At 31.7% G+C, this 26,276-nt stretch overlaps 2 protein-coding genes across 2 annotated transcripts; both read right to left on the bottom strand.

The window, feature by feature from the left end:
- Positions 1-3,046: 3,046 nt before the first annotated feature.
- LOC111284907 (glycine dehydrogenase (decarboxylating), mitochondrial) lies at positions 3,047-9,012 on the bottom strand. Its single transcript, XM_022874000.2, has 15 exons — positions 7,618-9,012; positions 7,145-7,390; positions 6,984-7,061; positions 6,796-6,896; positions 6,516-6,711; positions 6,266-6,391; positions 5,968-6,153; positions 5,769-5,882; positions 5,529-5,681; positions 4,984-5,172; positions 4,427-4,504; positions 4,214-4,339; positions 4,030-4,128; positions 3,770-3,887; positions 3,047-3,374 (listed from the first exon to the last, which is right to left on the bottom strand). Exons 1-15 carry the CDS (start codon positions 8,863-8,865, stop codon positions 3,280-3,282), a joined length of 3,153 nt encoding a protein of 1,050 aa, XP_022729735.2. The 5' UTR covers positions 8,866-9,012; the 3' UTR covers positions 3,047-3,279.
- Positions 9,013-11,485: 2,473 nt separating this feature from the next.
- On the bottom strand, positions 11,486-13,196 carry LOC111285756 (putative GATA transcription factor 22). Its single transcript, XM_022875355.2, has 3 exons — positions 12,899-13,196; positions 12,102-12,503; positions 11,486-12,006 (listed from the first exon to the last, which is right to left on the bottom strand). The coding sequence occupies exons 1-3, from the start codon at positions 13,109-13,111 to the stop codon at positions 11,665-11,667; spliced, it is 957 nt and encodes a 318-aa protein (XP_022731090.2). The 5' UTR covers positions 13,112-13,196; the 3' UTR covers positions 11,486-11,664.
- Between the last annotated feature and the right edge of the window lie 13,080 nt (positions 13,197-26,276).

The raw sequence follows: 26,276 nt of genomic DNA on the forward strand, positions 1-26,276 counted from the left end.
TCTCAAGAGAAATTAAAAATAAAAATGATTAAGACATGCTTAAGGTATGCACAGCAGAGGGTACAAAAATCCGAGTTAATGACTGAGTTCAGCTTAATCAAACAATCTATCCATATATAAATGCTGATCATAATACCACTACTAATTAAAAATGAAATTTTCATAGCCTTTTTTAACATTATTACCTATATATTTTTTTCAATTATATTAGTCATTAAAAAGACAAAATACAGAAGAATCAGATAATATGTAAAAAAATATGCTATTTCACTCGGATTAAGGTGAAATTTCCTATTATGTTACTATTCAAAATTAATTTTTCATTGTATTTTAGTTTTTTTTTAATTTTATCAAAATATTTTAAATTTTATTATTTAAAAAAATAATATAAATATTTTAAATTTTGTTGATTTGTAAAGTAATAAATTTGAAGTTTTAAAGAAGTATATATTAATATAAATGATAAATTTTCATCAATTCCATTATTTTTATGTTAAAACCAATAAAATTAAAAACAAAACATCAAAATTAAACAAAATTGAAATATAATGATAAAATTTAATATTTACCTATATTATAACGATAAAATTGACATTAATATTTTATTTCATACACTGATAATAAATTTTTTAAACTTTGATCAATGTATAAGATAATTTTTTATAAAAAAATAAATTTTTGACAAATTATATATTAACAAAGTCTACAAAATATCAGAGGTTAAAGGTGTACAAGTAGATGTCAACATTGTTCAATGTTTTTTTTTTCTTTTTTTTGGTTTAATTTGGAGGCCTAATACCTACCCAAAGTGAATTGAATATAATCATCTTTGCTAATGAAAGACTCCGTTCGTGCATCCCATCAACCACATGCAAACTTTTTTTTCTCCTATAGAAGAACGGTTGTAGAGTTGTTAAATTTTAAATAGTTTTGTGATGAAGACCCTTTGACCTATGAAATGCAGATAGCTCAGCCAAAACAAATAAATTTGTTCTAAGAAATAATTATATAATTAAAAAAATGTTAGAATTATGGTTTTGAGATTTTGAGAATTTAAATAAGAAAAATTAAATCAGAATTTAATTAAGTTAAATCATATAATTATTTTAAAATTTTAAAAGATAATATTTAACATATTTTACAATGTCCGTAATTTTTTTTTCTATCTTTGTGCTTAGATATTTTTATATAAAAAAAGCCCTTTTTGTAAATATAAACTTGAGGAGCAAGTTGGTAAGAATGGCACTTAGGTGGAGGCTCGATGCGGGGATTGGTCCCAAGCCTGTATTTTTATTTTTTGTTTAGGTAACGTTTAGGGGAGGGCCAGTCAACCGAGTGACTTTGTTTTTGAGAATATGAACGAGGGCCGGTTGATGAAATGAAAGAGGAAAAGTGGAGGGGAGAGTCATGGGTGAGAGTCTTATATTCCAACAAAAATGGATATTCCATCTTTTACCTTTCCATGTTTGTTTATATATATATTAATGATCCTGAAATTATTGCACAAATTCTGCCTGTACTCGATGCAATTATACCTAATGCCTAACTTTACGAGTTATCAACAGCTTGGTTTTAAATAATGTTATGTTCATTTGGTTATCCAAGATTTGAAGGAATTAAAAGGGTTTAAATATTTTTGTATATTTGTTCTTTCATTTTCAGACAATGTCATCCAAAATTACTTTTTTTTTTTTTTTTGGCCTCAATTCACAAACCAAAGTTGGGTTTAAAAGGAAAAAATAAGAATAACCCAAGAACAAGAAAAACAAAAGGAAAAGATGAACATTTATGATTCACCCACATTATAGTTTATCTTCTTTTCTTCATCAGTTTCCTGAAAAAAGAACATTGTAGGACGTAGAGAAAAGAAAATTGAATTCAAGCACCCACCCTTTGACACATCAATCCTCTTTACAATCCCCGTCCAAACTTGATGGTAGTTTTCTAGATTCTGAAACTACAACTTTTTTAAGTGGTAAAGTTCGTGCATAATGGATAAGCTTTTGTCCCAAAATAGAAAAGAATTGACTGGTCCTATGAAACTTGAACACATGCATTGTAACAAGTAGGCTATTCTAAGCAAATATAGTTTTTATAGTTTGGGCAAAATTTGCTTTACCGGGGTTAACTAGAAATGAATTAAAAAACAAAGCATTTATCCTCTTTGTTTGTTTTATCATTTTTAACAACGGATTTTGTGTTGTCATCTTTGATAACAAAACAAACTCATGTTTGCCAAAGTGACAGAGTCTGCTTTTTATGTACAAGATTGGGGTATAACTTGATACTGAACCAAATCTTATGATCATTTTCTTTATCTGTTTATTGTGTTATGCTCATACATTAGGAGGGGATAAATTTTGCAGCCAAAAGGATGTAGAGAGTTGTCTGGCTGGCTGGCTGGCTGGCTAGCGGACAAAGGATTTCTAATATTGATAACAGGCTGGCAAGAACCTAGCAGACTGGCAATGCCATTGACTGTGCCATAAATATCTGCACAGGACATTAAACAGAGCTGGCAATGAACTGGGTTAGAGAAGACAAGGGCCGACTGGAATTTGAACTGAGGGAGTCGAATTAGAAGCCCATACCCTGTTCAAGGAAATGAGTAATAAAAATCTTCCTTTGGTGGAATTTGGAAGGAGGAATCTTTTGCCAACAATCAAAATTCAAAACCCTTGAAAAAAGTATTAGTACTACTCTCATTCCAACAGGATATAGTTTGGTGTCTTATTATCTCTAATGCAGAAAATGCAATCCATCTTGTGCGCATGACAAAGCTATATTTCTTGACCAAAAAAGATGAAAACGCTTAACAAGTTTTTTCCTTTTTTTTTTTTCTCAGGCAGCTTAAGAAATTAATAAGAGTACCTTTTGTTTCATTATTGCTCATTCGCTCTGTCTTTTGATGCAGTGGTTTTTTATTTGATCAGGCAAGTGCTTGTAATTTGTTCCTTTGAATCAGCTGATAGAATCGTTTCTTTGTAATAGACTCGAGATTCTACTTCCTAGAGAGATACAAAATAGAGCAACCATAATTACAGCATTTGAGTGGCAATTAGCAACAATTTTGTTATTAAAGCAGCTGATTATAAGTATATCAATCAAATGAAAGTCACAGCTGTAGTTGAGAATATGCAAATGGCGTATAGTTTATGTACATGAGCCACAAAGACGTTGGGGATTTTTTTGTTCTTCTGATGGATAGGAAGATGTTGGTTTCAACTTCCATCTTTGTGAAGAAGTGTCAGATCAAGGGCAACAGGTACGATTAGCGAATTAGGCATTGGCTGCAGCCTCCTCTTCAACCATTTGTGAGACTGGAAGAAGGGTACAAACGACGTTGCGATCACCGTATACATTGTCAACACGTCCTGATACAGCAATGCAATGACTTCAGTTGTCAGTATACCTAAGCATGCTAAGAATAAACATGTAGATTCATGCTCAACATAGTGCATCAATAATCGATATTATGATGGCCAAACTCAGGGCAAATAATGTAATATTGTAAATGTTACTAGAAAAAGATTTAAAAGCAGATCAATTACACAACCAATTTCGTTGTTGTACACTTAAAAGTTATAAGAATAACAAATTCAGTGGTCAGTCTTATATTTTGAAATTCAAAATACCAGTGCTCTTATGTGACATGAATGATGACAATATTGAAGAAAGCAACAATATAAGTTTTTTCCCAGCAAAGGGGAAAAATATAAATAAAGGCGACTTAGTTGGAAGAACAAGTAAAGAGCATGTTCAGACCTACCTGTAGTAGGCCAGAACTTAGCAGTACGAAGCCAGGAAGCAGGGAAGGCAGCATATTCCCGAGAGTATGGCTTTGACCATGCATCTCCCATTAGCAAAGATGGTGGATGAGGAGCTCCCTGCATGTGCACATTTTAGACAATCACTCTGAAAGCTCATGAATAAAGCAGTAGCCTTACCAAACTAAAAATACATTGGTCATTGCATATTGTTATCCAAAAATAAGACGAAAAAATATGGTGTAGAGGAAAGCCATTTCACCTTCAGAACATTGTTGTGGATATCAGCCTTTCCATTCTCAATTTGAGCAATTTCTTCCCTAATGGAGATAAGAGCATCACAGAACCTATCCAGCTCCGCCTGCAAAAGATATTGGACATGGACATGAGAGAGAGAGGAGGAATATCAAATGTTGGTAGACAGAAAGATACTTAGTGAATCCTACCTTACTTTCACTTTCAGTGGGTTCAATCATTAGTGTGCCTGGAACAGGCCACGACATTGTAGGAGCATGGAATCCATAGTCCATAAGACGTTTGGCAACATCTTCAGGCTCTATTCCAGCAGTATTCTGCAGCAATGGTGGCTTGCAATCAGACATGGAAACAAATAGAAGACTGAAGAGAAGAAAGTTGAAAAAGTTGTATACTACAGCTACCTTAAAACCTCTCAAGTCCAGAATGAATTCATGAGCAACTGTTCCATTGACACCACGGAAAAGAATGGGATAGTGGTTCTGAAAACACAAATAAATTACCCAAAGAGAAAAATGAGAAAGTTAAGATTATCATAGGAGCAATAACTCAACCTTGAGCTTCTAATTATTACTGTAATTTTACTATAATAAATACCTTTTTCTATAATTTTAACAAAAAAATAAAAGAAATATACATGATCCTCAATAACATGACAGAAAGGTTAGAACTTTTGACATTCAATTTGGAGGTCTCAAGTTCAATCAGTGGCAGGGCAGGGTTTATGGGGAGAAGTAAGTGGGCTGCCTCTTGCTGTATAACCCAAGGGTACAATAGGTCTGAGGTCTCATTATATGTAAAAAAAAAGTGAAAATCACCAACACGACAAGAAAAAGCCAATTTTAAAGCTCTGATAATTGCCAAAATGGTAAAAGAGAGGTCATGCTTTTTCATGAAGATCAAAATGCATTTTGATTTCTACATATTATAAGCACAGAGTTTCAAGGAAAAAGACAGGTACCTCCAAGCGTTTTGCCATGTAGTTTGCATTCAAGATAGCTATCTTTGAGGCTTCAGTGAGTCCCTTAGAGCCCATCATGGCTATATAAGTGTATGATATAGGCAAGATAAGTGCAGAGCCCCAAGGTGCAGCAGAGATGGTACCAAGAGGGTTTGATTTGTCAGGCGCTGGGATACCTCCAGTAGGTACCTACGGTATGATTACAAAGAAATGAACATTGGATGGAAAATATCTTGCGGCAGAAGAATCACCACTAAATGCCATTTGCAATGTGATGTCAGTGATAAAAGGTAATGAATAAAAGCCATTGCTAACATTTGAAATGATATGCTCATAATTTCAGGGGCAGTTGTCTTTGTTGCTATGATAAGATTACAAATAATTAGCTAATTCCAAAGATAAGACACAGAAATGAAATCCAATCCAAACCAACTTTTAGGATGCATTTATTTCACAGGGATGTTTAAAGATTCATAAGATGAACATGAAAAAGCCAAAGAACTTAGTACATATACATGCACATGTATATCTCAGGGAGCATATACCACAGGATGTGAAGGCAGAAATGGTGCCAAATGCTTCTTGACACCAATAGGTCCCATGCCAGGTCCACCACCTCCATGTGGAATGCAGAAGGTTTTGTGGAGATTCAGATGGCAAACATCTGCTCCAATAAAACCCGGACTTGTCAAACCCACCTGTAAAAGAAAATAAAAAATAGTTTTCTTTAGAAAAAATAAGTAAAATCAGTAAAGAAAAAAGGATAAAATTAGCCAAAAAAAGACCTGGGCATTCATGTTAGCCCCGTCCATGTACACTTGACCTCCATTGTCATGGATTATTTTACATATCTCTTCAATCCCTTCTTCATACACTCCATGGGTTGAAGGATAAGTGACCTAAAATTAAAATAATAAATTCGATTTGCGTTAGCAATTTCCTGGCCTTAAAAAGAATCGTAGCAATGAATGTAATCATTCATACCATAAGAGCAGACAACTTGTCCCTGTTAGCTTCAGCAGCTTTCCTTAATTCTTCAATGTTGATGTTACCCTTGGAATCAGTTCCAACAGAAACAATTTTCATTCCACACATAGCAGCACTAGCAGGATTTGTCCCATGTGCTGAAACGGGAATGATACACACGTTCCGGTGATGGTCTCCTCTTGACTGCAGTATTCGTCCAGGTATGTGTCAGCATAATCAATAGAAGCATTGCATGTGTTAAAGGATTTCCTTTTCTTTTATTGAAGAGGATTATAAGCTGGTTAGTGTCACTTACCATATGATATGCACGGATAACCATTAGTCCAGCATACTCACCGGCAGCACCAGCATTAGGTTGCAAAGAGAAAGAGTCAAACCCAGTGATGGTACATAATAGTTCACCCAAATTATTGAACATTTCCTAATCGAATAGAAAGCTATAATTCGTCAATAAACTAATGATTTAAATTTACTCTTGACTACATGAAATTAAAAAAAAAAAGCATAAAGAAGTTCTAGGCTAAGATACATTTGCAAATAAGCACCTGATAACCCTGAGCCTGCTCAGGAGGGACAAAAGGGTGGATGTCAGTGAAACCAGGCCATGTCACAGGCATCATTTCAGCAGTTGCATTCAGTTTCATCGTACAAGATCCCAATGGAATCATACTATGACACAATGAGAGATCCTTTGATTGTAACCTGTGAATGTATCGAAGCAACTCATGTTCTGAGTGATACCTGAAAAGAAAACAAATAAAAGTGAGAGTGGCACATTTGATTTATAAGCTACAAGTAGTTCATCTTTTCATGAAAGTGTCATACGTGTTAAAGATTGAGTGAGTAAGATAAGGACTCTGTCTTAATAGTCCAGAAGGAATTGCATTTTCAACCTCTGGTGCAAGAGATGCAGCAGTGAATGAGACCTGAAAGTTCAGGTAGAGGTGATTGTAAGTCAAAAGGAAAAAAAATGTGTGAATATTATCACTATGGAAAAGATTATTAGCACTCACTGGTTTGCCACTAGCAAATACTTTGAAAAGCTTGTCCACATCATCCAAGGTAGTTGTTTCATCAAAAGAAACAGTGATCTGAAAATGAACCAAAGTCTTGATAATCTCACAATATATAATAATATTTGACCAAATAAAATTGCAGAAGCAATCAGACTCACAGTTTTGGCGTCTAGAACCCGCAAATTAATTTCATTATTGTAAGCAGCATCAGCAATTGCACGGGCATCAGCACATGTAACCTTCACAGTATCAAAGAAGGGAAGGCCCTGAACTTCCACAGTGCCAAGTTTTTTCAGTCCCAAAGCAAATGCCCCAGCAAGACCATGAACACGTTGTGCAATGGTTTTTAGGCCTTCAGGTCCATGATAAACAGCATACATAGCAGCCATGTTTGCCAGTAATGCCTAGATAAAACAAGATATCAAATCAAACAAAGCAAAGCAAATTCATTCAAATAAGGACTTGCTCTATTAGTTTAGAAAAAGAGAAATTATGTTACTAACATTACCCTGACAATAAGTTTGCGCCTTCAAAACTTTTAAAGCTTAGCATTTCAAGAGTTTACGAACCTCTATAGAAGTACTTCTAAAGGAAAACACAAAATTAATGAGATCAACAATGAATCTCTTACTTGAGCTGTGCAGATGTTACTGGTAGCTTTGTCCCTGCGAATATGTTGCTCCCGGGTTTGCATTGCCATACGCAAAGCAGGCTTCCCTGAAGAATCAACACTAACACCGATAATTCGCCCTGGCATCAACCTCTTATACTCTTGGGAAGTAGCCAAAAATGCAGCGTGAGGACCACCATACCCCATCGGCACCCCAAACCTCTGTGCTGAGCCAACAACAATGTCTGCTCCCAGTTCACCTGGGGGCTTCAACATTGTCAATGCCAACAAATCAGTTGCCATGACAACCTTAACACCCTGAGCATGAGCGTTCTTAACAAACTCTCCATAGTCCAAAATCTCACCCTCAGTACCAGGATACTGAACCAAAACCCCACAAACATCACCAGAGCTGTAATCAATATCCTTAAGATCTGCAGTAACCACTTTAAGATCAAAACCACCAGCTCTGGTCTTACAAATATCAATCGTCTGTGGATGACAATTGTTAGCAATGATGAAAGTCTTCTTCTTTCCTTTCAGTATATTGTTACACATGGCCATTGCCTCAGCAGCAGCAGTTCCTTCATCAAGCAATGAAGCATTTGACATAGGCAATCCAGTAAGATCCGTAACCATAGTTTGGAAATTAAGCAAAGACTCAAGACGTCCTTGAGATATCTCAGCCTGATAAGGAGTGTATTGAGTGTACCAAGCTGGATTTTCCATTATATTCCTCAAAATCACAGGAGGAACATGAGTATTATAATAACCCATTCCAATGAAAGACTTAAAAATCTTATTCTTTGATTCCAAATCTTTCATGTGTTCAATCATTTGGCCCTCAGTTAACCCCCCATCAAACTTAGAAAACTTCATGGAATCAATACGTATAGCTTTAGGCACAGTGGCATCAATAAGGGAATCAAGGCTATCAAATCCACACGACTCAGCCATTTTGGTCTGCTCTTTAGGGGTTGCAGAGTTATGACGGCGGGGAAAAGTATCACTTGGTTTCAAGGCCTCGACAGAAATGGATCGAATTTGTGACCCAACACCAAAACCAACATCGTTCGATACATTTCTAGTCCCTAACAAATTTGATCTGTTATAACTCTTAGAACCAAATGGTGACAGTGAAGACACATACCTTGAAGGTGCGTACGAAACAGGTGATCTAGAGCTCATCTCACCATTGCGTGATTGCTTGGCTTCATTAACCAAACGTTTCAGGATTGCCCTGTTAGCCACCTTCCTTGCACGCTCCATGGAAGAGTTTTTTTTTTTTTTTTTAAGGTTCTAGTAATGGAAATGCAAGGAAGAAGAAAAAAAGAAACTTCGGTTGTTGAGAGAAAATGCTAAATGTCTATCGTTTGTTTCATAAGCTAGTGATAGGAGAAGAGGTTTGGTGGAATTGTTAGAAAAAATTGTCTAATATATATATATATATATATATATATATATATATGGTTGTGCTTAAATAATAAATGAATATCTAAAAAATTAAGCATTTTTTGTGGGAAAATAAAGATTTTTGTGGGCTTCAAAGTATGGTGGTGGTGGGTGACTCTATACCTATGGAGAAAAAGACAGATTTTTTCGAGGATATAATATATCAGAGTCTGCAAAACAAAAAAAAAAAAAATCACAAATTTCCAAAAGAGAATGAACGGAAGTAATTGCAAGTTAACAGATTGAGATTTAATGGATCACAATTCATTTCATCCTCCTTATTCAAACAAAACCCTGGAATAAAAATTTAATCGTTTTATTTTTTTCTCTGCTTTTGAATGAAGCATGGAGATTCTGTGTTGGCAGAATATCTTTCACAATCTCACAATCCAGCTTATCCCTCAGCCTCCAGCTCACATGTTTAAAATTCAAATACAAAGAGGATTACCGTGGGCAAATGAATATCTTAGATTTTTTTTTTGTTACCTTTGTACAGTAGGATTGGACCACTTGTAATGGGAAGTCCCTCCTGGAGAAACCATCGTAGTCTGAATTCTGAAACTGTGAACGTGACATTCAAGTTTAACAGATTTTGTTTTCTAATTAAATTTTTTAATGGGAATTTTTTGGTTTGCTTTCTAGGTTTAGATAGGACCCATAGATTGGGTGGAGGCCATAATTGGGAAAAAAAATTATGTGATCATCCTTGGAAGTTGTCTGTGGCTGAAGTTGTAAGTTGGAACTAAACTGATAGGAGTCCCAGATTTTATTCTCACCTCGTTGCTGTAGCTCCGGTTTTAGCTGGTGGAAATATGGACCCTACGATTGAAATTGCACGGTTGGGATTTTGTTACTTTTTTTCCATTCGTGGAAGTTGGGACTTTTGGAACACCAAATTTACACAAATTGTTAAGCCAATAAAATAAAATAAATAAAGAATCTATCCCTATTGGGCAAAGACTTGGTACTTAGGTTTCCTTTACTTTATGAGTGAGTATCTACTTTGAAAAGCACTATAATAATTTTTTATTTGCATTGCTTTAATTTTTACTTAATTCTTAAAAAATAATGGAGTTAGCTTGGCGCATTTGATTTAATTATTTAAATATAATATTTTATGAGATCATGGTTTTTTTTTTTTTTAATTGAATGCCCACTAATTGTATTACTATAATAATTCTAGTTTAGGGTAATATATAAAGAATTGGGGTTGTTGGGTTTTGCTGGTCAAATTGGCAAAAAATATTCTTAAAACAGTTTCAGTTTTGGTTACTTTCCTTGGTTGACCTAACACAGTTTTAAAAAGAATGAATGTTAAAAAAGGCAAAAGGAGGTGTTAATGAAAATTGATTGAGAGTTACAGGCCTTTTGAGTGAGTTCTGGTTGGAGCCTGGAATCTTAACACACAACAAGAGATAAAAATAAATAAATAAACTCTGAAATTAATCCAATTTACTAACTTTAAAAAGCTGTCCAACTTTTTTTTTTTTTCACACACTCTTGTACTTTGTGGTCTTTATAAATAAAATTATTTCCTGACCTTGTTTGGATTAAACTTTTAAACAACCTGATTATGATCATGATTTCTATAGTTTTTGTTTGTTTCATCAAAGCATATGATGATGGAGCCCAGGGTCCATACACGAAGAAAAAATTGACCTAATAAAAATCGCATGAGATGATGAGAAGAACTTTTTTTTTTTTTTTGTGGCCACCCGTGACCTATCATTTCATAATTTAATTTCCCTATCCAAATTTAGCCGTAGTAGTATTCCATCACATGGTTGTGGGGTTATAGTAAAGTTGCTAATACAGGTTTTCTTCATTGCTTTTGCATTGTTTTGCCCAAAATAAAAAATTTTAAAATAAAAACTTCAAATCAATTTCTAATTAAGACAGATATAAATATGTACAATTTATCTATGAAAAGTTTTCAAAGTTCTAATGAAATATACCAATTAAACCAATAAATGAATAAAATTTTATACATAAGCCCCTAAAAAAATACTAACATGTTTGCTAATATTATAAATAAAATAAGATAAAATGATATTATGAAAAAGATTAAGTTAAATAATTTTATTTTATCTTGTGTTTAATATATACAAAGATTAGAATAATATAATTTTATTTATTGATCAAATTAAAGTATCTTTTTTCAAAATTTATATAAATTAAATTTTTGATATAATTTTTAATAGTATAATAGGATACATAAGTTTAGTTTCATAAATTAAAAATAATCTTGCGCATTTTGAAGTATTAAATCATTTTATATACTAAGATAGTATAATGATAAAAAAAGGTAATAAAATCCAATCTTTCAACTATTTTTTATCATAGCTAATATATATATATATATATATTCTTAAAACTTGGATTGAGTGATTAAACTTGGCATGGTTGGCTAGCTAGAAAATATTTAAACTGGAAAACATTTTAGAATGTTATTGTTTTCATTATTTCTAGATGAGCTGGAATTATTTATTTGGTTTGGCTACATATAGAGGATCACTCCTTAATTTCTCTCCCTTGGTCACACACACACACACACACACAAACTACTACCAATAATTCCTACATAAAAGCAACAAAATTTATTTGGGGAAAAAAAAATCAACTGTGAAGAAGGCCACAAGATAGTTCCATTAGGAGGATTGCAGCATCTTCCACATCCTGAGGAAACACAGGCTGCAAAGTTGAATTCTTGCTCAAACTTAATGCCAACTCTTTGAAGCAAAGCTTCTTGTGGCTTGAATTATAATCCGAAGGATCCTTGAACTGATGTTTCTTGTATTGCCTAACATGGCTCGTACGTGATTTCTTTTCCCTGTTGATGTGTACCTTAATCTTCATAGATGTTGCATCTGTCAGAACAGCTGCACCATTTACAGCCGCCGCCGCTTCCATGGCTCGTCTTGCCTTCCTTTGCCGAATCCCACAAGCATTGCAGAGAGACTGCCCAAGTTCTCACCTCTCAGAATCAGTAAACTTCATGTAAAATTATATACAGATTACTGGCTAAAGACAACTAGGGAAAATAACTTAATTACCTTGGGACCTCGAGGGCCACTTCTCCAAAGAGGTGTTGTGGTTGTGTTGCAGTCGGAGCACACTCTAATGGAGTTATTGGTTTTACTTAAAGAATTGGATTTATTATCGCTATCATGAATCGGATATTGAAACTTATTCACTGGTTTATTATCTCCTGATCCATTACTGCAATTGGAGTTCATCATCTTTTTCATTAGCCTCATCTTGGAAGACATCCATTTTACCGATGATGATGCATTATTATTACTTGCACTTTCATAATCCCCACCCTCTTTTCTACTAAAGGATAAATCATGGCCATTGGCTGCGCTATGAATATCCACCCCAGAATATTCAAGTGAAGATATCAATGAGCTTGGTTGTCGTTCACTTGATCCCTCACGAGTCATGAACTTATTGACCTATTTATAATCAAAGATAAGATGATTAAACCTGTATATACACGTCCACATAAAATATTGACATATTAAAACCTAGTAATTTATGTAGTTTTTGATGGAAGATCAGATGGAAACCAGCAGATCAAGAGAGAGAGATCAAAAGATCGATATTTAGATATTAGCTTATGATCATAAAGCTAATATTAAAAGACTAATCACTTGAAAATTAAGAATTATTGGCTAACATTTGGGGGATTTCTTAATTACCTAGGATCACAAAAACAAGAACATCATAGCATGAGATCAAAAGAAAGAATTGTAAAAGAAATTAATTTTAAAGTAAAACCTGCAGCAGGATACATCATGAATTTACTTTATATATGTACAAAAAAGGAATTTAGTGAAAAAGTTCTTGCCTTGTGATCATAGGGTTTTGAGTCTTCAGGTTTAGTCACTGCTGCTACGCTTTGATCTTGAGTAATGGTGTTGAAGAAAGTAGTAGGATGATCAGCAGACAGAGAAGAAGCAGCAGGTTGTTGGGGTGAAAGAAAAAGCTGGAGACGTTGCTCCTGTTTTACCTCCACAAGGGGAAAGGAAGGGGCCGGTGGGTTCAGATAGACTGGTGTCATTGGCAAAGAGAAGAGATCAAAGAATTGTAGGTGTGTTGACAAGTGGATTAGAAGACCAAGGCATGAACTATAAATGGGATAATGGCATAGGGGGCCTAATCAATAGTGTTAAAGGGTCTTATAAAGGAGTGAGGAAATTAAAGCAGGGGCCAAGAGTGGGGGCAAGAAGAGGCCTGAGAGGCATTCACGTGACTTCATGTCACCCAAGCAAAACAAGATCAATAAGACAAAAGTTAAAAGGAGGTTGGAATATATGATACTACTCAACCCCGGGATACATGACAAAACAAAACCCTATCTGCAAGAACCCTTTCTCCTCTTTGCCCCTCAAAAACATTTCAGAAAACAAAAAAAAAATATATATATATATATTTATGTATATTACAACTATATATAATAAAAGAGATAAAAAAAATCAACTGATAGACGCTGCTTTTTATATAAATGCATTTGCACATGCAAGTATTTGTCTTCAATGTTATTGCTCAAAAACTCATTAATGTCTTCCAAGCTGTTCTACACTTATATATGCAGTACTCCCTGTATATATCCCATCAGGTATCAAGTGATGAAAAGTTTTAGTTTCTATATTTTAAGTGTCTGAGCTGTATAGTTAATTAATATTTAGCCTTACAGAAAATAAATCTGATTGCAATTGGCAAACGTTAGTTTCCCAGACAAGCAAAAATAAATTTAAACCCTGTTTTTAGTAAAGAAAATGCTTAAAATTAATTGCATATACTGCAACCTTACAAGTACATACGTCTAGGTAAAATTTATTTTCTTTCTCTTTCTATCTAAAAAAACAAAATAACAACAACAACAACAACAATAATAATAATAATAATAATAATAATATCATAGCTAAATGCATATGTGTCATGATTCTAAAGATGAATCAAGAATTTTATATCGACTATATATAACTAGAGTCGAATTAGGGATATCATTTTCAATTTGTGAAATATTTTATAAATTGTGAGATTCAATAAATCAAAATTAATAATATCTCACAAATTTGTATGTACCATGACAATCTCTTTAAGATGTCAAGCTTCAAAAACAGAGATCACCACCATTTTTTTTCTTTATTGATATATTATAGTATTAAGTTTGCTTATATCATTTTGGCAGAGAAGAGATGATGATCAGATCATGAATGCTAAGCATTTTACATTTTATTAGGGGGTTTTTTGGGGTAGGGTTTAAGGAGAATGAATAATGCAGCATCTACAAATTTACCCATACAATTCTGCAAAGGCAATATATAACGGTAAATGATTTGAACAAATAAAGGCAGTTTTGGAAGATTTGGGAAGTAATATGAGAGGTAGAGGATTTTGCGGAGACGAAGTGATGGGTTGTAGATTGGCATGGGAGCATATCTTCTGCTCCAAGTCTTGCCAAAAGGCCATCAAATGCTTGTGCAGGCTAGCGACACTGCTGGCTGGCGTTGCCTCCTTTAGTCCCCCACACCTTTTTGCCAAAATGATCCAACCATTTTCTTCTACTTTCATATTTCTTTTACCATCCTCAGTTAACATATTCACACTACTCTTAGCATTTCTCTCCCTTTTATCCTGTTCCTCATCTGTCAGTTGATGCTCAAATAGCAAGGGTGAACAGAGAAAATGTGCCCCCAGAACAACAGTAACCTATTACAAGTTTGCTTTGTCTGCGAAATGCGAAGAAAACAGGAAGAGGTAGTACCATTAGACCAAAATTCCAAAGCAATCCGGAAATAGTATAATAAATATAGTAATAATTACCGTTTTAATTATATGTATTCAATTCAATATTCATGCCATCTAGGTGGTTCACATGAGAAAGCAATCATTACATGAGGCTGCAGATCCAGTGATATGTTTTCTATACTTTCTTGTCTGATATTGCCATGTGTATATATTTATATATGTATAATACTATATATACTTTTTCTATCTATTTTTTTTATGTTTCAAAATTATATTTTTTAACACTTAAATCCCTTTTTTTATATTTTAAAATTATTTTTCATAATTTTTTAATTTTTTTTTAAACTTAAGAAATATTATTTTTATAAAAAAATTAAAAATGTAATATTATATAAATTAAAATTAAATGTCTTGCTAAATTTGCACATGCACATGCACATGCCTAATGGCTTATCTATTTCACATTTAGATCAAAAGTTTATTGATTTAACTATAATTAATTAAAGAAAGGAAGAAAAATTTATCTTTCACATTTGGTATAAGAGATATGAAAAACAAAGACAAAAAAAAGGCTGAGCATAGAATTATCTAATAAAAATTAATTAGTAAATTTTCTTGAACATGTGCTTCATTTAAAAAATGTCTAGATCTATATATCCAATTTGTTCTCTCTTTATCAAGAAAAGGAAATTATGTTTCTCTCAAACTTTTTCTTTTCATCCTCTTTTCTTCCTGCCCTTTATCAAATATAAAATATTTAATTTAAAATGTTGATAATATTTTTCAATATTTGTATTAACAAGTGTATATATATATATACACACACCAACGTATATATAAATTATATAAATATAAAAATATCAATAGATATTTTAATTCAAGCATTTTGACTAAATTAAAAGAGCATGTAATCATGACGATTTTGTGTCATGCATCCACGAAATCAAATTAGGTTACTTCCATTTCCCATATTTATGTATATATATACACATACATACATATATGGATGCTCATGGTATCATCCAGTGATATCATCAAACCAGATAACACCTACGTTGACATACAAAACTTGCCAAATAATTTGAAAAAAGAGACAAGATTTCATTCTTTCAACTTGAAGATACCGTCGTTTAAGGCTTAGCAACACTCGATGGAAAAGGTTTCACGTCAAGTCATCTCAATGTACATGTTTATAACGATGTTTTGAGCGAGCAGACAAAATTTGAATGATTTTGAGGATCACTCTGATTAATCTTCACATTTAAATTTTTAATGATGGAAAGACATGCTACGTAGAGTGTTGTGAATCACTCCTATATATGTGTGTATGCATGAATGTCTGGAAGTAGATAAATACTGGCTAGTATTAGATATATGTCGATGATAATATATTATATATAGAGTAGTTCATATGTATGATTCATGGTGCATGATTGGCTTTGCTTGATAAAGGGGGGCTGTTCAGACGTGGCATTTCGGCTACATGACAATTCCCTCGCTGGAAAAAGGTCCCCATATATCCCCTCCTGCCATCCTTATTCATATCTCTACCATTTGCAGACGATCATTATTAGGACAGAAATTGGATGATCGAGAACATACAGCGATGGCATGACCAGCAGCTATGCTTTAAGCTTTAAAGTTTGGTTTTAAGTGCATCTGGACATTCGACTTGACGATATTTCCATGTATCTTCTGCTTAAAGAGTTGAGTTTGAATATCCATTCTCCCAAAATAAAAAAGGATAAAAAATTTAGTCTTTAAGTGACTAATTATAAATTAAGATGACTTTGAGTTCTAAAAGGCAAGGATTGAATATGGTTGCCTAAAAAATTCACCAAAGAAGAATACAGGAGTTTAGGGCATTTATATTAGGATGGAAATGGATATAACTTCACATTTATAGATTAATTCTAGCTTATGGAACTCTTTTGATCATATAGAGCTTGCTTACAAGTAGTAGTAGGTATTAGTAGTTTAGAATGTTGTGCATCCCACGTAGGATAGAAAGATTTAATTATTAATGAATAAAATTAATTTTTATATTAATTTTATTCATATTTTAAATAATTATGTTTAAACATAAATAATTACCGTATGATAAAAAATCATAACTATTTGAATATAAATAAATTATTATTCATAAAGGTCATGATTATACAGAAAGTTATAACCATCTAAATAGAAGTTTATGTCTGTTCATTCATTATAAATAAATATTTTAATATAATCAATTTCACTACTTCTAATTGGAGAATTTAAAACTTTGTTATTTCTTAAAAGTATAATTGCTTTTTTAAAAAAATATTATTCACGCTTCAAAATCAAAATTCTTTTTCTATTATTTCTCTTCTCTTATTTATTTATTTATTTACTAACAATTTAAAGGCAATTATCATAATTTTATATTTGACATGAGGAAGATATAAGGAAAAGAAATTGGAGTGATTTGAATATCAATATTAGATAAAGTTCAAAATATCAAAAGATTAATATTTTTATGAACTAAAATGTTAATTTTCATAAAGATTTTAACATGCTGAGAATGAGGGCAGGAATATTCCTACTGCTCCGTTATCAAGCAAGGTTTCTTGAGGAGGTAGTCCCGAACCAAAGTTTAGGTGGTAAATCAGCTGTGAGCATACCATCTCATGAAAAAGCAGCTCCAACTTGTGATGTTCCAACAGAAAAAAAAAAAAAAATGTAAAAGGCAATTTAAGATTGAAGCTGATGCAAAAGAACTGGAGGTCGCTGCATCTCTTGTGATTAATGCCCCTGTTCAGAGAGCTGATTCTTTAAAAGCAGAATGCAAGACCCATACTGGGTGAGACAACATTGCAAATTCAAGACAGATTCCAAATGAAAATTCAATTACAGATAGTAAAATGGAGGCTGATAGTACATGCCCCCTAAATGCCAGTGAAAAGAAAGATGTGTCTCAAGAAACTCCTGCTCCTGGTGGTGATCAAGTAGGTTCTAGAGTTCAACTGGACTCTCTCAATATAATGGACCTGCCTCAAACTGCTGAAAGTGATAACACCAACATAGAGCCTGCTTTTAGAGAAGCTCCCAAAACTGATAACACTGGTTATAATTCCAGAATGGTTCTGTCTGTGACAGAAACATTGGTTTCAGATCAGTCTGCTGTTTATTTGAGTGGCTGATCCTTTGACAAGTCAGACATGCCTTCTATAGTTACGGGAGGCTTTACCGAAGTCATTGATTGTTGAAGGTCCAGAAGCTTCAGAAAAGTCAATCTTGGAGCCTGTTTTATGGATGAAGATACAGCTCCGAATCGTGAGACTGCTACTTTGGATGAGGCGCCTGTTGACAATTGCGATGTGGATGGTCAAGCTGATAATTCACAAGTAGTAGTAGGAGGTGTGTTTGCCAGCCCTGCAGCTTCAGCCTCTGCTTATAATTCACTTGCCAATCAACATCAATAACTTGATAAGGAAACATCAAACAAGAAGCAGAAAATCTTTCCTGGTAGTAGTAACTAAAATCTTTAGGGCCACTTTAATTAGTAGTACTTCATCAGCTTTGGGCCTTGAAAGAGAAAAAAAATGCATTTATATTACTGTACTGGGCTCATTGAGTGCTGTAGGACTATCACTTCAAAACGAGAACTGTGAGCCCATATATACCTGGTCTTTAAAGACTACAGCCAGTGTAAGAGAAAGCAATGGGCGTCTAAGTTATAATGCTGGACCAGTCACCGTCTTCATTTTATGCTGCATAATTGTTTCAAATCAGCCGGGGAATGGTCCATCTATACTCAGCTTGGGTCCTCATCCAATTCCGTGTGGTTATTTTTTATTTCGGTATGTTAACAGAAACAATAACTATAACTTTTGGTTTTGATTGAGTTGAAACTTGAGTTTTTTAGTTGATTTGGTTTATTAATTAAACCAATTCAACTGTGTTGAACTATAACTTGACACGGGTTTCAATACAATTATATTTGATCCCAAACTCGATTGTTTTGTTGCGAAAGGTAATGTAAAGGTTCGAATAGCTCAGGCCTAAGTTCAGTCGTTTGCACTCGAGCTTCAACAATGTTATATAGTAACGGTGACCTGTGACCGTAATGGTTGGGAGGGCTAAGTGGAAGTTTCTTATTATAGAAGCCTAGACCTAAGAACCACCGAACCAAAGGGTAGTCGAAATTGGAGTCATGGTCCTGAACCTAGAGGTAGCCAAGTGCAGACCATGGTGGACCAAAAAGTCTCCAAATTCAGCAATTTAGATGGAGGTTGCAGCAGTAGGTTGCATAGCCAACTACTGAAACTTTCCCCTTCATGCGTGCATCAGTATTGATGATTGTGGGTTGGGTTGTCATATGTATTCAGCTTCTTTTTCGGTGAGAAGGACTAAGTAAAGATTTATTTGAGAAATGGAATGTCAAAATATCAAATGATATTAGTATGAATTGATCAGTAACCTTTTGTTGGTTTTTGATTTATCTTACAATCTTTTGCCAAAAGTTTCTTTTGATGGTGTTAGATATTGATCTGGTCATTTCATTTATATATGAGTTTGCTACTTAATCAGTCGACATTTAATAGATTTTACCATAACTAGATTTGGCTTCGTTGGACAAATATACCAATGCTTTCACATAATGCAACATTTTTGTTCAAAAGTATTGTTGAATCATAAAATAAATGAAGTTAGAAACTTGGCTAGTAGATAAATTAAGGATCATAATCTCACATCTGCACTTGCCTCCATCAAAAAAAGAATTAATAATACGAGTTTTAGATTAGCAATTACGTGTGGAAATAAATGATTATTATCCATTAAACATATCCCACACCTAAAAGCTTTATTTAATTTTACTGAAAAATTCCGTATTAATACTTCATTTGGAAAAAAAATATTTTCACAGATCATCTAAATGAAACATGAGTAATGAAAATCGTCATTACTTAATTTTTCCCGTCGACTCTCAAAGGGAAGGAGAATCTTGGAAAATCTCTTGCAACAATATGCTATATATATATATATATATATATATATATATATAGAGCATAATTATCTAAGAAAACTTTATCATCTTCTGTCCCACTCATCAATGCACACAAACAAATTTCATATATAATGCGTTGTGGAATTTCCGGAAGCAAGTCGACCCTCCTGCCCACTTTAGGAATTTAGCTGATCTCTTTTGTCATAAAGCCGCTGAACCAGGCAGGTGTAAAAAATCGACGAAGCTAGCAATCACGTACATCCCGAATTGAATAGGAGAAGATTTCAACCAAGCTACTCCGAGACCAAAACCACAAATATCTTCCTGTCTAATTGTATCTTAGCCAGCAAAGTCCATCGTCTAAAAAGGCCTAAGACCCTTAACGGCAACAATAATTGGCAAAGGCGGAAACACTTTCACTGGGTTGATGTGGTCACATCTTAGGTAGAAATTAGTTGGATGGGTCTGCAAGTGACCAAAAGGACTAGGAAATTGGGGTAGGTTCAACAGTATATTCTTTGGGGCGTGGGTCCAGCAATAATTCAATTACCAGAGTTATTATTATAGATAGAGCAAGTTCATTTGCATTTCTCTAATTGCTCCCATTGCAGGCATATTTTTCCTTCCTCCATTACAGGAATATATATTTCTGATAAACAACAAATACTCATGATTTTCAAGTACTTGCATACATTATTAACCTCCTCAAAATACAAAAACATAAGATGTAATGTTGAACATTAGCGTACATTTAGCGTACATCAGTCTTTCCACTGATGTAACTTATTAAAGTTATTAGAAATTTGTCAAAGGATGGTGAGAACACATTTTACCGAAAGTGATCATGATTTGTCCATTCTTTACCATATTCCTTCCTTAATATTGAATATCAATAGTAAAAGTAAACATTCATGGTATGATATGATATCTCTTTGTCCCGACTCCTCTTGCCATTATAACCCCCAAAAAAATTGCCTAAGCAGCATCCCGAAAGTAATCCCTAGGGATAATCTCCCAGTTTTTTCTTGTAATTGGAATACTTTATTGAATAAAAAAGAGTTCTGACAAAAGTTTCGCTTCTACCCCAATAAAAAGCCCAAGCAGCTTCCCGGAAGTAATCCAGTATTTGCAATAAGTGCTCAAGTGTTTAAACCCCTAGAATCATGCATGATTTTGTGCCCTGAAATTGATGCAATAAGTGCTTTCAAATGTTTGTTTTTCTGATCATAATTTATTTACTAAGCATCGAATAACTATCACAAGACATCCTTGGTGGAATGCATTGTGAAAAGATTTTATTATATGTCATAATATATAGATTTATAGATCTACAATTAAACTTAATAAGAAAAGTCACAAAAAAAATTAATGAAAAAGGATTTGATTATCAACGTTGAGAAAGATGGTTATGCACCAAACAAAGTTTTTTCGGAAACGATTTACGATTCCGTAAGTAACTTAGTGCCCAAAAAGGGTTTGGCTTGGAAAAAGACTTAATAAAAAAGAGTCGTCACCAATTTTTTATTAAGGTGTGATTAGTTACTTAAGTGAATCTATCATCTTAAAAATGTTTTAATCTTGATTAAAGATTCCTAAAAGAATATGTATGGTCTACTAATTAGAACATAATTTAAGAGTTCAGTTACATGTAGAGAAGGTTATAGTACTCTTATAATGCCCATCATAAAAACAGTATTATTTTATTTTAAATTATTCTAAGAATTTATGTTCTAATGGTTTTTATTTTAATTTCTAAATATTAGAAATAATTGTTAAGATTTTTCCATTAATCTGATAAAAATTTTAAAAAATATTTTCTCACCTCAAAAGTATTCAAGAATCTCATTTGTTTTTTTGAAGAAGTTCTGTCATCGAAAAACTTAATCATTTGTTTTTTTTCTTATTACAAATATATTAATTTTTTCACTATTTGAGCCTAAATTAGAAATATTTTTTACCTAGAAATATTTTAGATAATCATACATTTACGATTATTTAGAATTTCATCCTCAGAATTTATTTTTTTATTTTATAAGTTTTATTTCTAAATTTTTCACCATTTTGATTTATTTAAAAAAATTCCTACAAGTTTTATTTTTTAAAATTTTCACCATTTGAGCCAAATTTAGAATATAAACTTTTGTTAATTTCTTAATCTTTGAAAAAAAATAATATGATAATTATTTTTTGAAGTTTTATTTAAATTTTTTCACCATTTGTGATGAATTTAGAAAAAAACTTTTTACCTTAGAAATCTTATGAAAATTCAACCATTTGTGATTTTTTAAAGATTTCATTATTAGATAATTGTCAAATATTTTCATCTAAATTTTTAATTTTTAATTATTTGAGAAAAACTACATTCACTTTCATTAAAATTTCATTTAAATTATTCCACCATTTAAGTTAAATTTAGAAAAATTTCTTACCTAGAGATTTTTTTTAAAAATTTACTATTTAAAATTTTTAAGAATCGCATTATTGGGTGATTGTTAATTCAATTCCTAAATTTTATTAAATTTATATTTATTATTATTTTTAAAATTAAAAATAAATATTAATTATTTTTTATTAAAATTTTATCTAAATTTTCCTCCATTTGGGTCAAATCTAAAAAAAAAATTCTCACATGGAAATTTTATATAAATGAACCATTTGTAATTTCAACAAATTTCATCATCGGATAATTATTACTTATTTTCTAAATTCTATTAAAGTTTTATTTTTATAATTTTTTCTAATTTTCTTAAAATTTAATCCTACAAAATATAAATAAATAAAATAATAACATGAAACAAAAATAAATAAGTAAAACCAAAAAATAAAATAAAATAAAATAATAAAATATCAAATTAAAAAAATGGTTTGACTGAAGCTACAGCGTATGGCTCAGCTCGACTGTAGGAAAGAAACCTGGCTGGGATAGCTTGACTTGACTTAGCTAGAGCCAAAGATGCTAGGAGCGGTTCACCTGACAAGTTCGCGGGCCGTGGTGCTAACAGATCAAACTCTTTCAAAACTAAAACAAAACCTTTGCTAGAAGTTTTTCTAAAAAATTTGGACTTAATTGCTTTCTCTATTGTTGCCTTTGATTTTTTGTGTATTTACCTCTTTGATCACTATAACTTTTCTACATGTATTGGAACCAATTTATAGATGAGAATCCAAGTCCAAACAGTGTTTCAACTAGAATTAAACTCTTCAAGGAATTTATCTGATAGTTGGATTAAGATTAAATTTTATTTTTTAAAAAACCTTTCATCCAACTGAACAATCCTTCTTTAACAAAGTCTTTGCCATTTTAAAAATTTTTTTACTAAAAAAATAAATAATAAAACAAAATAAAATTTAAACTCTGGATAAAATAGAGTGTCTACAATTGCCTTTCTTTGTGCATTTTCTGCGAACAAAGATATAAACATTCATTATATCTATGTATAGCTTAACAATAATTACAAAATCTCAAAACTTCAAAGATTCATAATTTGAAATATTCAAGAACTTGACAATTCGATAATTAATAATGCAAGTTGAAACTCAAAAATTCACAATTTGAGTTTAAAAAATCATAATATTGAAATTCAAAGGTTCGCAATTCAAAGATTCACAAAACTTGTAGATTCATAATAATTTTTAGATTTACAAAAATTTTAGAATCATTAAAATTTTCATTCTCAAAGATTTTAGGTTCACAAGAATTTGATCTTCGAAATTTTAGTTTCACAATGTTTAAAGATTCGCAAGAATTTGATTCTCAAAATTTTAGTTTCGTAAGAATTTTGATTATCAAAAACTCATATTCACATTTGAGATATTCACCTTTAAAGTTTAATTCAGAGATTCGCATCAAAATTACAAGCTTACATCCTACATTTAAAGATTCACATTCTAAAATTCTAGAGATTCATATCCAAAAGTTTTTTTTTTTTAGGGATTCATTTCCAAGATTTTAAAGATTATTATTCAAAAATTTTAGTGTTTTACATCTAAAATTTAAAATATTCACATTCAAAAAATTTTAAAGCTTGACATTTACAAATTAATATTCACATTCAAGTTCAAAAATTCATATTCAAGAAATTTTAAAGTTTCACATCTAAAAATTCAAATATTTACATTCAAACAATTTTAAAGTTTCACATCTAAATTTAAATATTCACATTCAAGTTCAAAGATTCACATACAAGAAATTTTAAAGTTTCACATATAAATTCAAAGGCTTACATTTGAAAATTTTAAGGGTTCACATCCAACATTTAAAGATTCACATAAAAAAAACTTCAAAATTCTCATTCAAAAATTCTTAGGGTTTATGCTTGAAAATCTTACAAATTCTTCTTAAAATTGAAGATGTTCCATTAAAGGGCTCCACAACCTCAAAATTATAAAGGTTTTCTTCATAAAATATTTTTCTTATTCATGAATTCATGATCTTATCTTAAGAGACTTTCCTTAAAAAGTTTAAAATTTTTTCTCATGAAAATTTTCAATCTTTCATCAAAGTCAAATTTTGTATGTATACACTTATTTTTCAGACTTTGTTTTTTTTATTCGATGTGTTTCAGAAATAAAAGTAGAGTTTTTATCCTAATAGAACTCTAAGAAAGGAGGTTTCTATTTGAAATTAGGCTAATAATAGGATTCCTTTGGAATCAAAATAAAATGGATGAACAGTTAGGGTTTTATTTTTTAAAAAAAAGAGAAATTTTTTTTTAATTTTTTGACTGATTTGGGGCTTAGTCTTTGTAATTTAATCCCTATATAAATCATTGTTCACATACACAGAGGGAAGAGAGAAAAGACAGTAGTCAGAAAGTATCAAAAAAATTTTTTAAAGAAAGATAGTTTTTTTAAAGAGGTTCTTTTGAAATTTTTGTGGTTGGAGGTTGGATTAGAACCCAGGTGGTGCTTTTGAGGATTTCAAAAAGCAGAAAAGCGATTAGGTTTTTTTGGGGATTTTTTTTAATTTTTTTAAAAATTTCAAAATTTGATTAAATTTTTCGATGAAAATTCAAATTTTTTGGTGACTTTCCAATGATAAACCCAATTTTAGACGTTGAATCCCAAAAATCAATGAAAATTCAACTAGCATTCTTCATTTTTAGAAAAAAAAATAGAGGAAAGAAGAAAAAAAAAAAGAGAGAACATGGATGCATATGAAGGAAAATTTTTGTTTCTTTTATACTGGCTTGAGACGACACCATTTTAAACTTTAAAAATAGGTAGGATCCACGCATTGCCCAAGGTTCGACCCAACCCATAGCATTTCAACCCATCTGCCTACTTCATCAAGCTGTTGTTGAGCCGTGGAATTGAGCCACTTCAGCCTAAATTTATCTTTAAAGCCACACCCCATTAAAGCTAAGCTAAGCCAAAATAAAATAAGATTTTTTTTCATTTTTATTTATTTATTTATTTATTTATTTATTTATTTATTTATTTATTTATTGTAAATTAATAGCATTTATTCAAGTATGTATAAATTTTTTTGAGAGAAAAAAATATTAAAATTTTTAAAAAATAATAAAAAATTTTAAAAATAATACTATTCGAAGGAAATAAAAATTCAAAAAAGTATTTCCTTATGAAGGATTGAAATATCAATTTTCCTAAAAAAGTAAAAAAAATTTTTAAGGAAAAATTGAATGCATCAATTTTCCCTTAAAAAAAATTTCAAAAGAATGATTTAAGGAAAGTCGAAGTATTAATTTTTAAAAAAATAAATATTTCAAAAAAAGGATTTAAAGAAAGTCAAAGTATCAATTTTTTAAAAAAATAAAAATTTCAAAAGATGTATTTTAAAAGAAACATTTTTAAAGAAAAGTTGAAAGTATTAATTTTCCTTAAATAAAGAAAAACATTTTTAAGAAAAAGTTGAAGGTATAAATTTTTTTTAAGGAGAAGTTAAAATAATCAATTTTTCTTAGAAATAAAATTTTTCAAAATTGTATTTTACAGGAAATATTTTTAAGAAAATGTTGAAAGTATCAATTTTTTTAAAATAAAAATCTTCTTAATTTCAAAAAATGTATTTAGGAAAAAAGTTGAAAATATCAAAATTTTCTTAAATAAAGGCATGCAACAGAAAATGACAAAATGAACATTAGGAGATTGGCCATGGGATTCTTCCTTGATAGGAATATTTTGTATAAAAGAAATCGAGATCTAGTTCTCCTAAAATATGTGAATACAATAGAGGCATAAAAGATCCTTGAATAAGTTCACGATGAGACTTGCGGAGCTCATGCAAATGGTTATATGATGGCAAGATAAATCATGAGGGCATTATTGGTCAACTATGAAAAGTGACTACATAGATTATATTGGAAAATGCCATAAATGCCAAATCTACGTAGATAAAATACATGCCCTTCTAAATATTTTACAAGTTATAACACCTTCATACCCATTTTCAATGTGGGCTATAGATGTCATCGGACCTATCACACCGAAAACTTCAAATGAACATAGGTTTGTTTTTGCAATGATTGACTATTTT

The sequence above is a fragment of the Durio zibethinus genome, chromosome 6 (genome assembly GCF_047325235.1).
Source record: "Durio zibethinus cultivar Kanyao isolate XHJ-2024 chromosome 6, ASM4732523v1, whole genome shotgun sequence".
NCBI classification, from domain to species: domain Eukaryota; kingdom Viridiplantae; phylum Streptophyta; class Magnoliopsida; order Malvales; family Malvaceae; genus Durio; species Durio zibethinus.

What these genes read in the sequence shown, in the direction of transcription:
- LOC111285756 (XM_022875355.2), bottom strand. Translation starts at nt 13,111, where the DNA reads ATGACACCAGTCTATCTGAACCCACCGGCCCCTTCCTTTCCCCTTGTG. An exon ending in CAAAACCCTATGATCACAAG is followed by an intron (nt 12,504 to 12,898) that starts GCAAGAACTTTT and finishes GATTATAAATAG; the next exon opens with GTCAATAAGTTCATGACTCG. An exon ending in GTGGCCCTCGAGGTCCCAAG is followed by an intron (nt 12,007 to 12,101) that starts GTAATTAAGTTA and finishes GAACTTGGGCAG; the next exon opens with TCTCTCTGCAATGCTTGTGG.
- LOC111284907 (XM_022874000.2), bottom strand. Translation starts at nt 8,865, where the DNA reads ATGGAGCGTGCAAGGAAGGTGGCTAACAGGGCAATCCTGAAACGTTTG. An exon ending in TATTTGCTAGTGGCAAACCA is followed by an intron (nt 6,897 to 6,983) that starts GTGAGTGCTAAT and finishes CTGAACTTTCAG; the next exon opens with GTCTCATTCACTGCTGCATC. An exon ending in TTATCCGTGCATATCATATG is followed by an intron (nt 6,154 to 6,265) that starts GTAAGTGACACT and finishes CGAATACTGCAG; the next exon opens with TCAAGAGGAGACCATCACCG.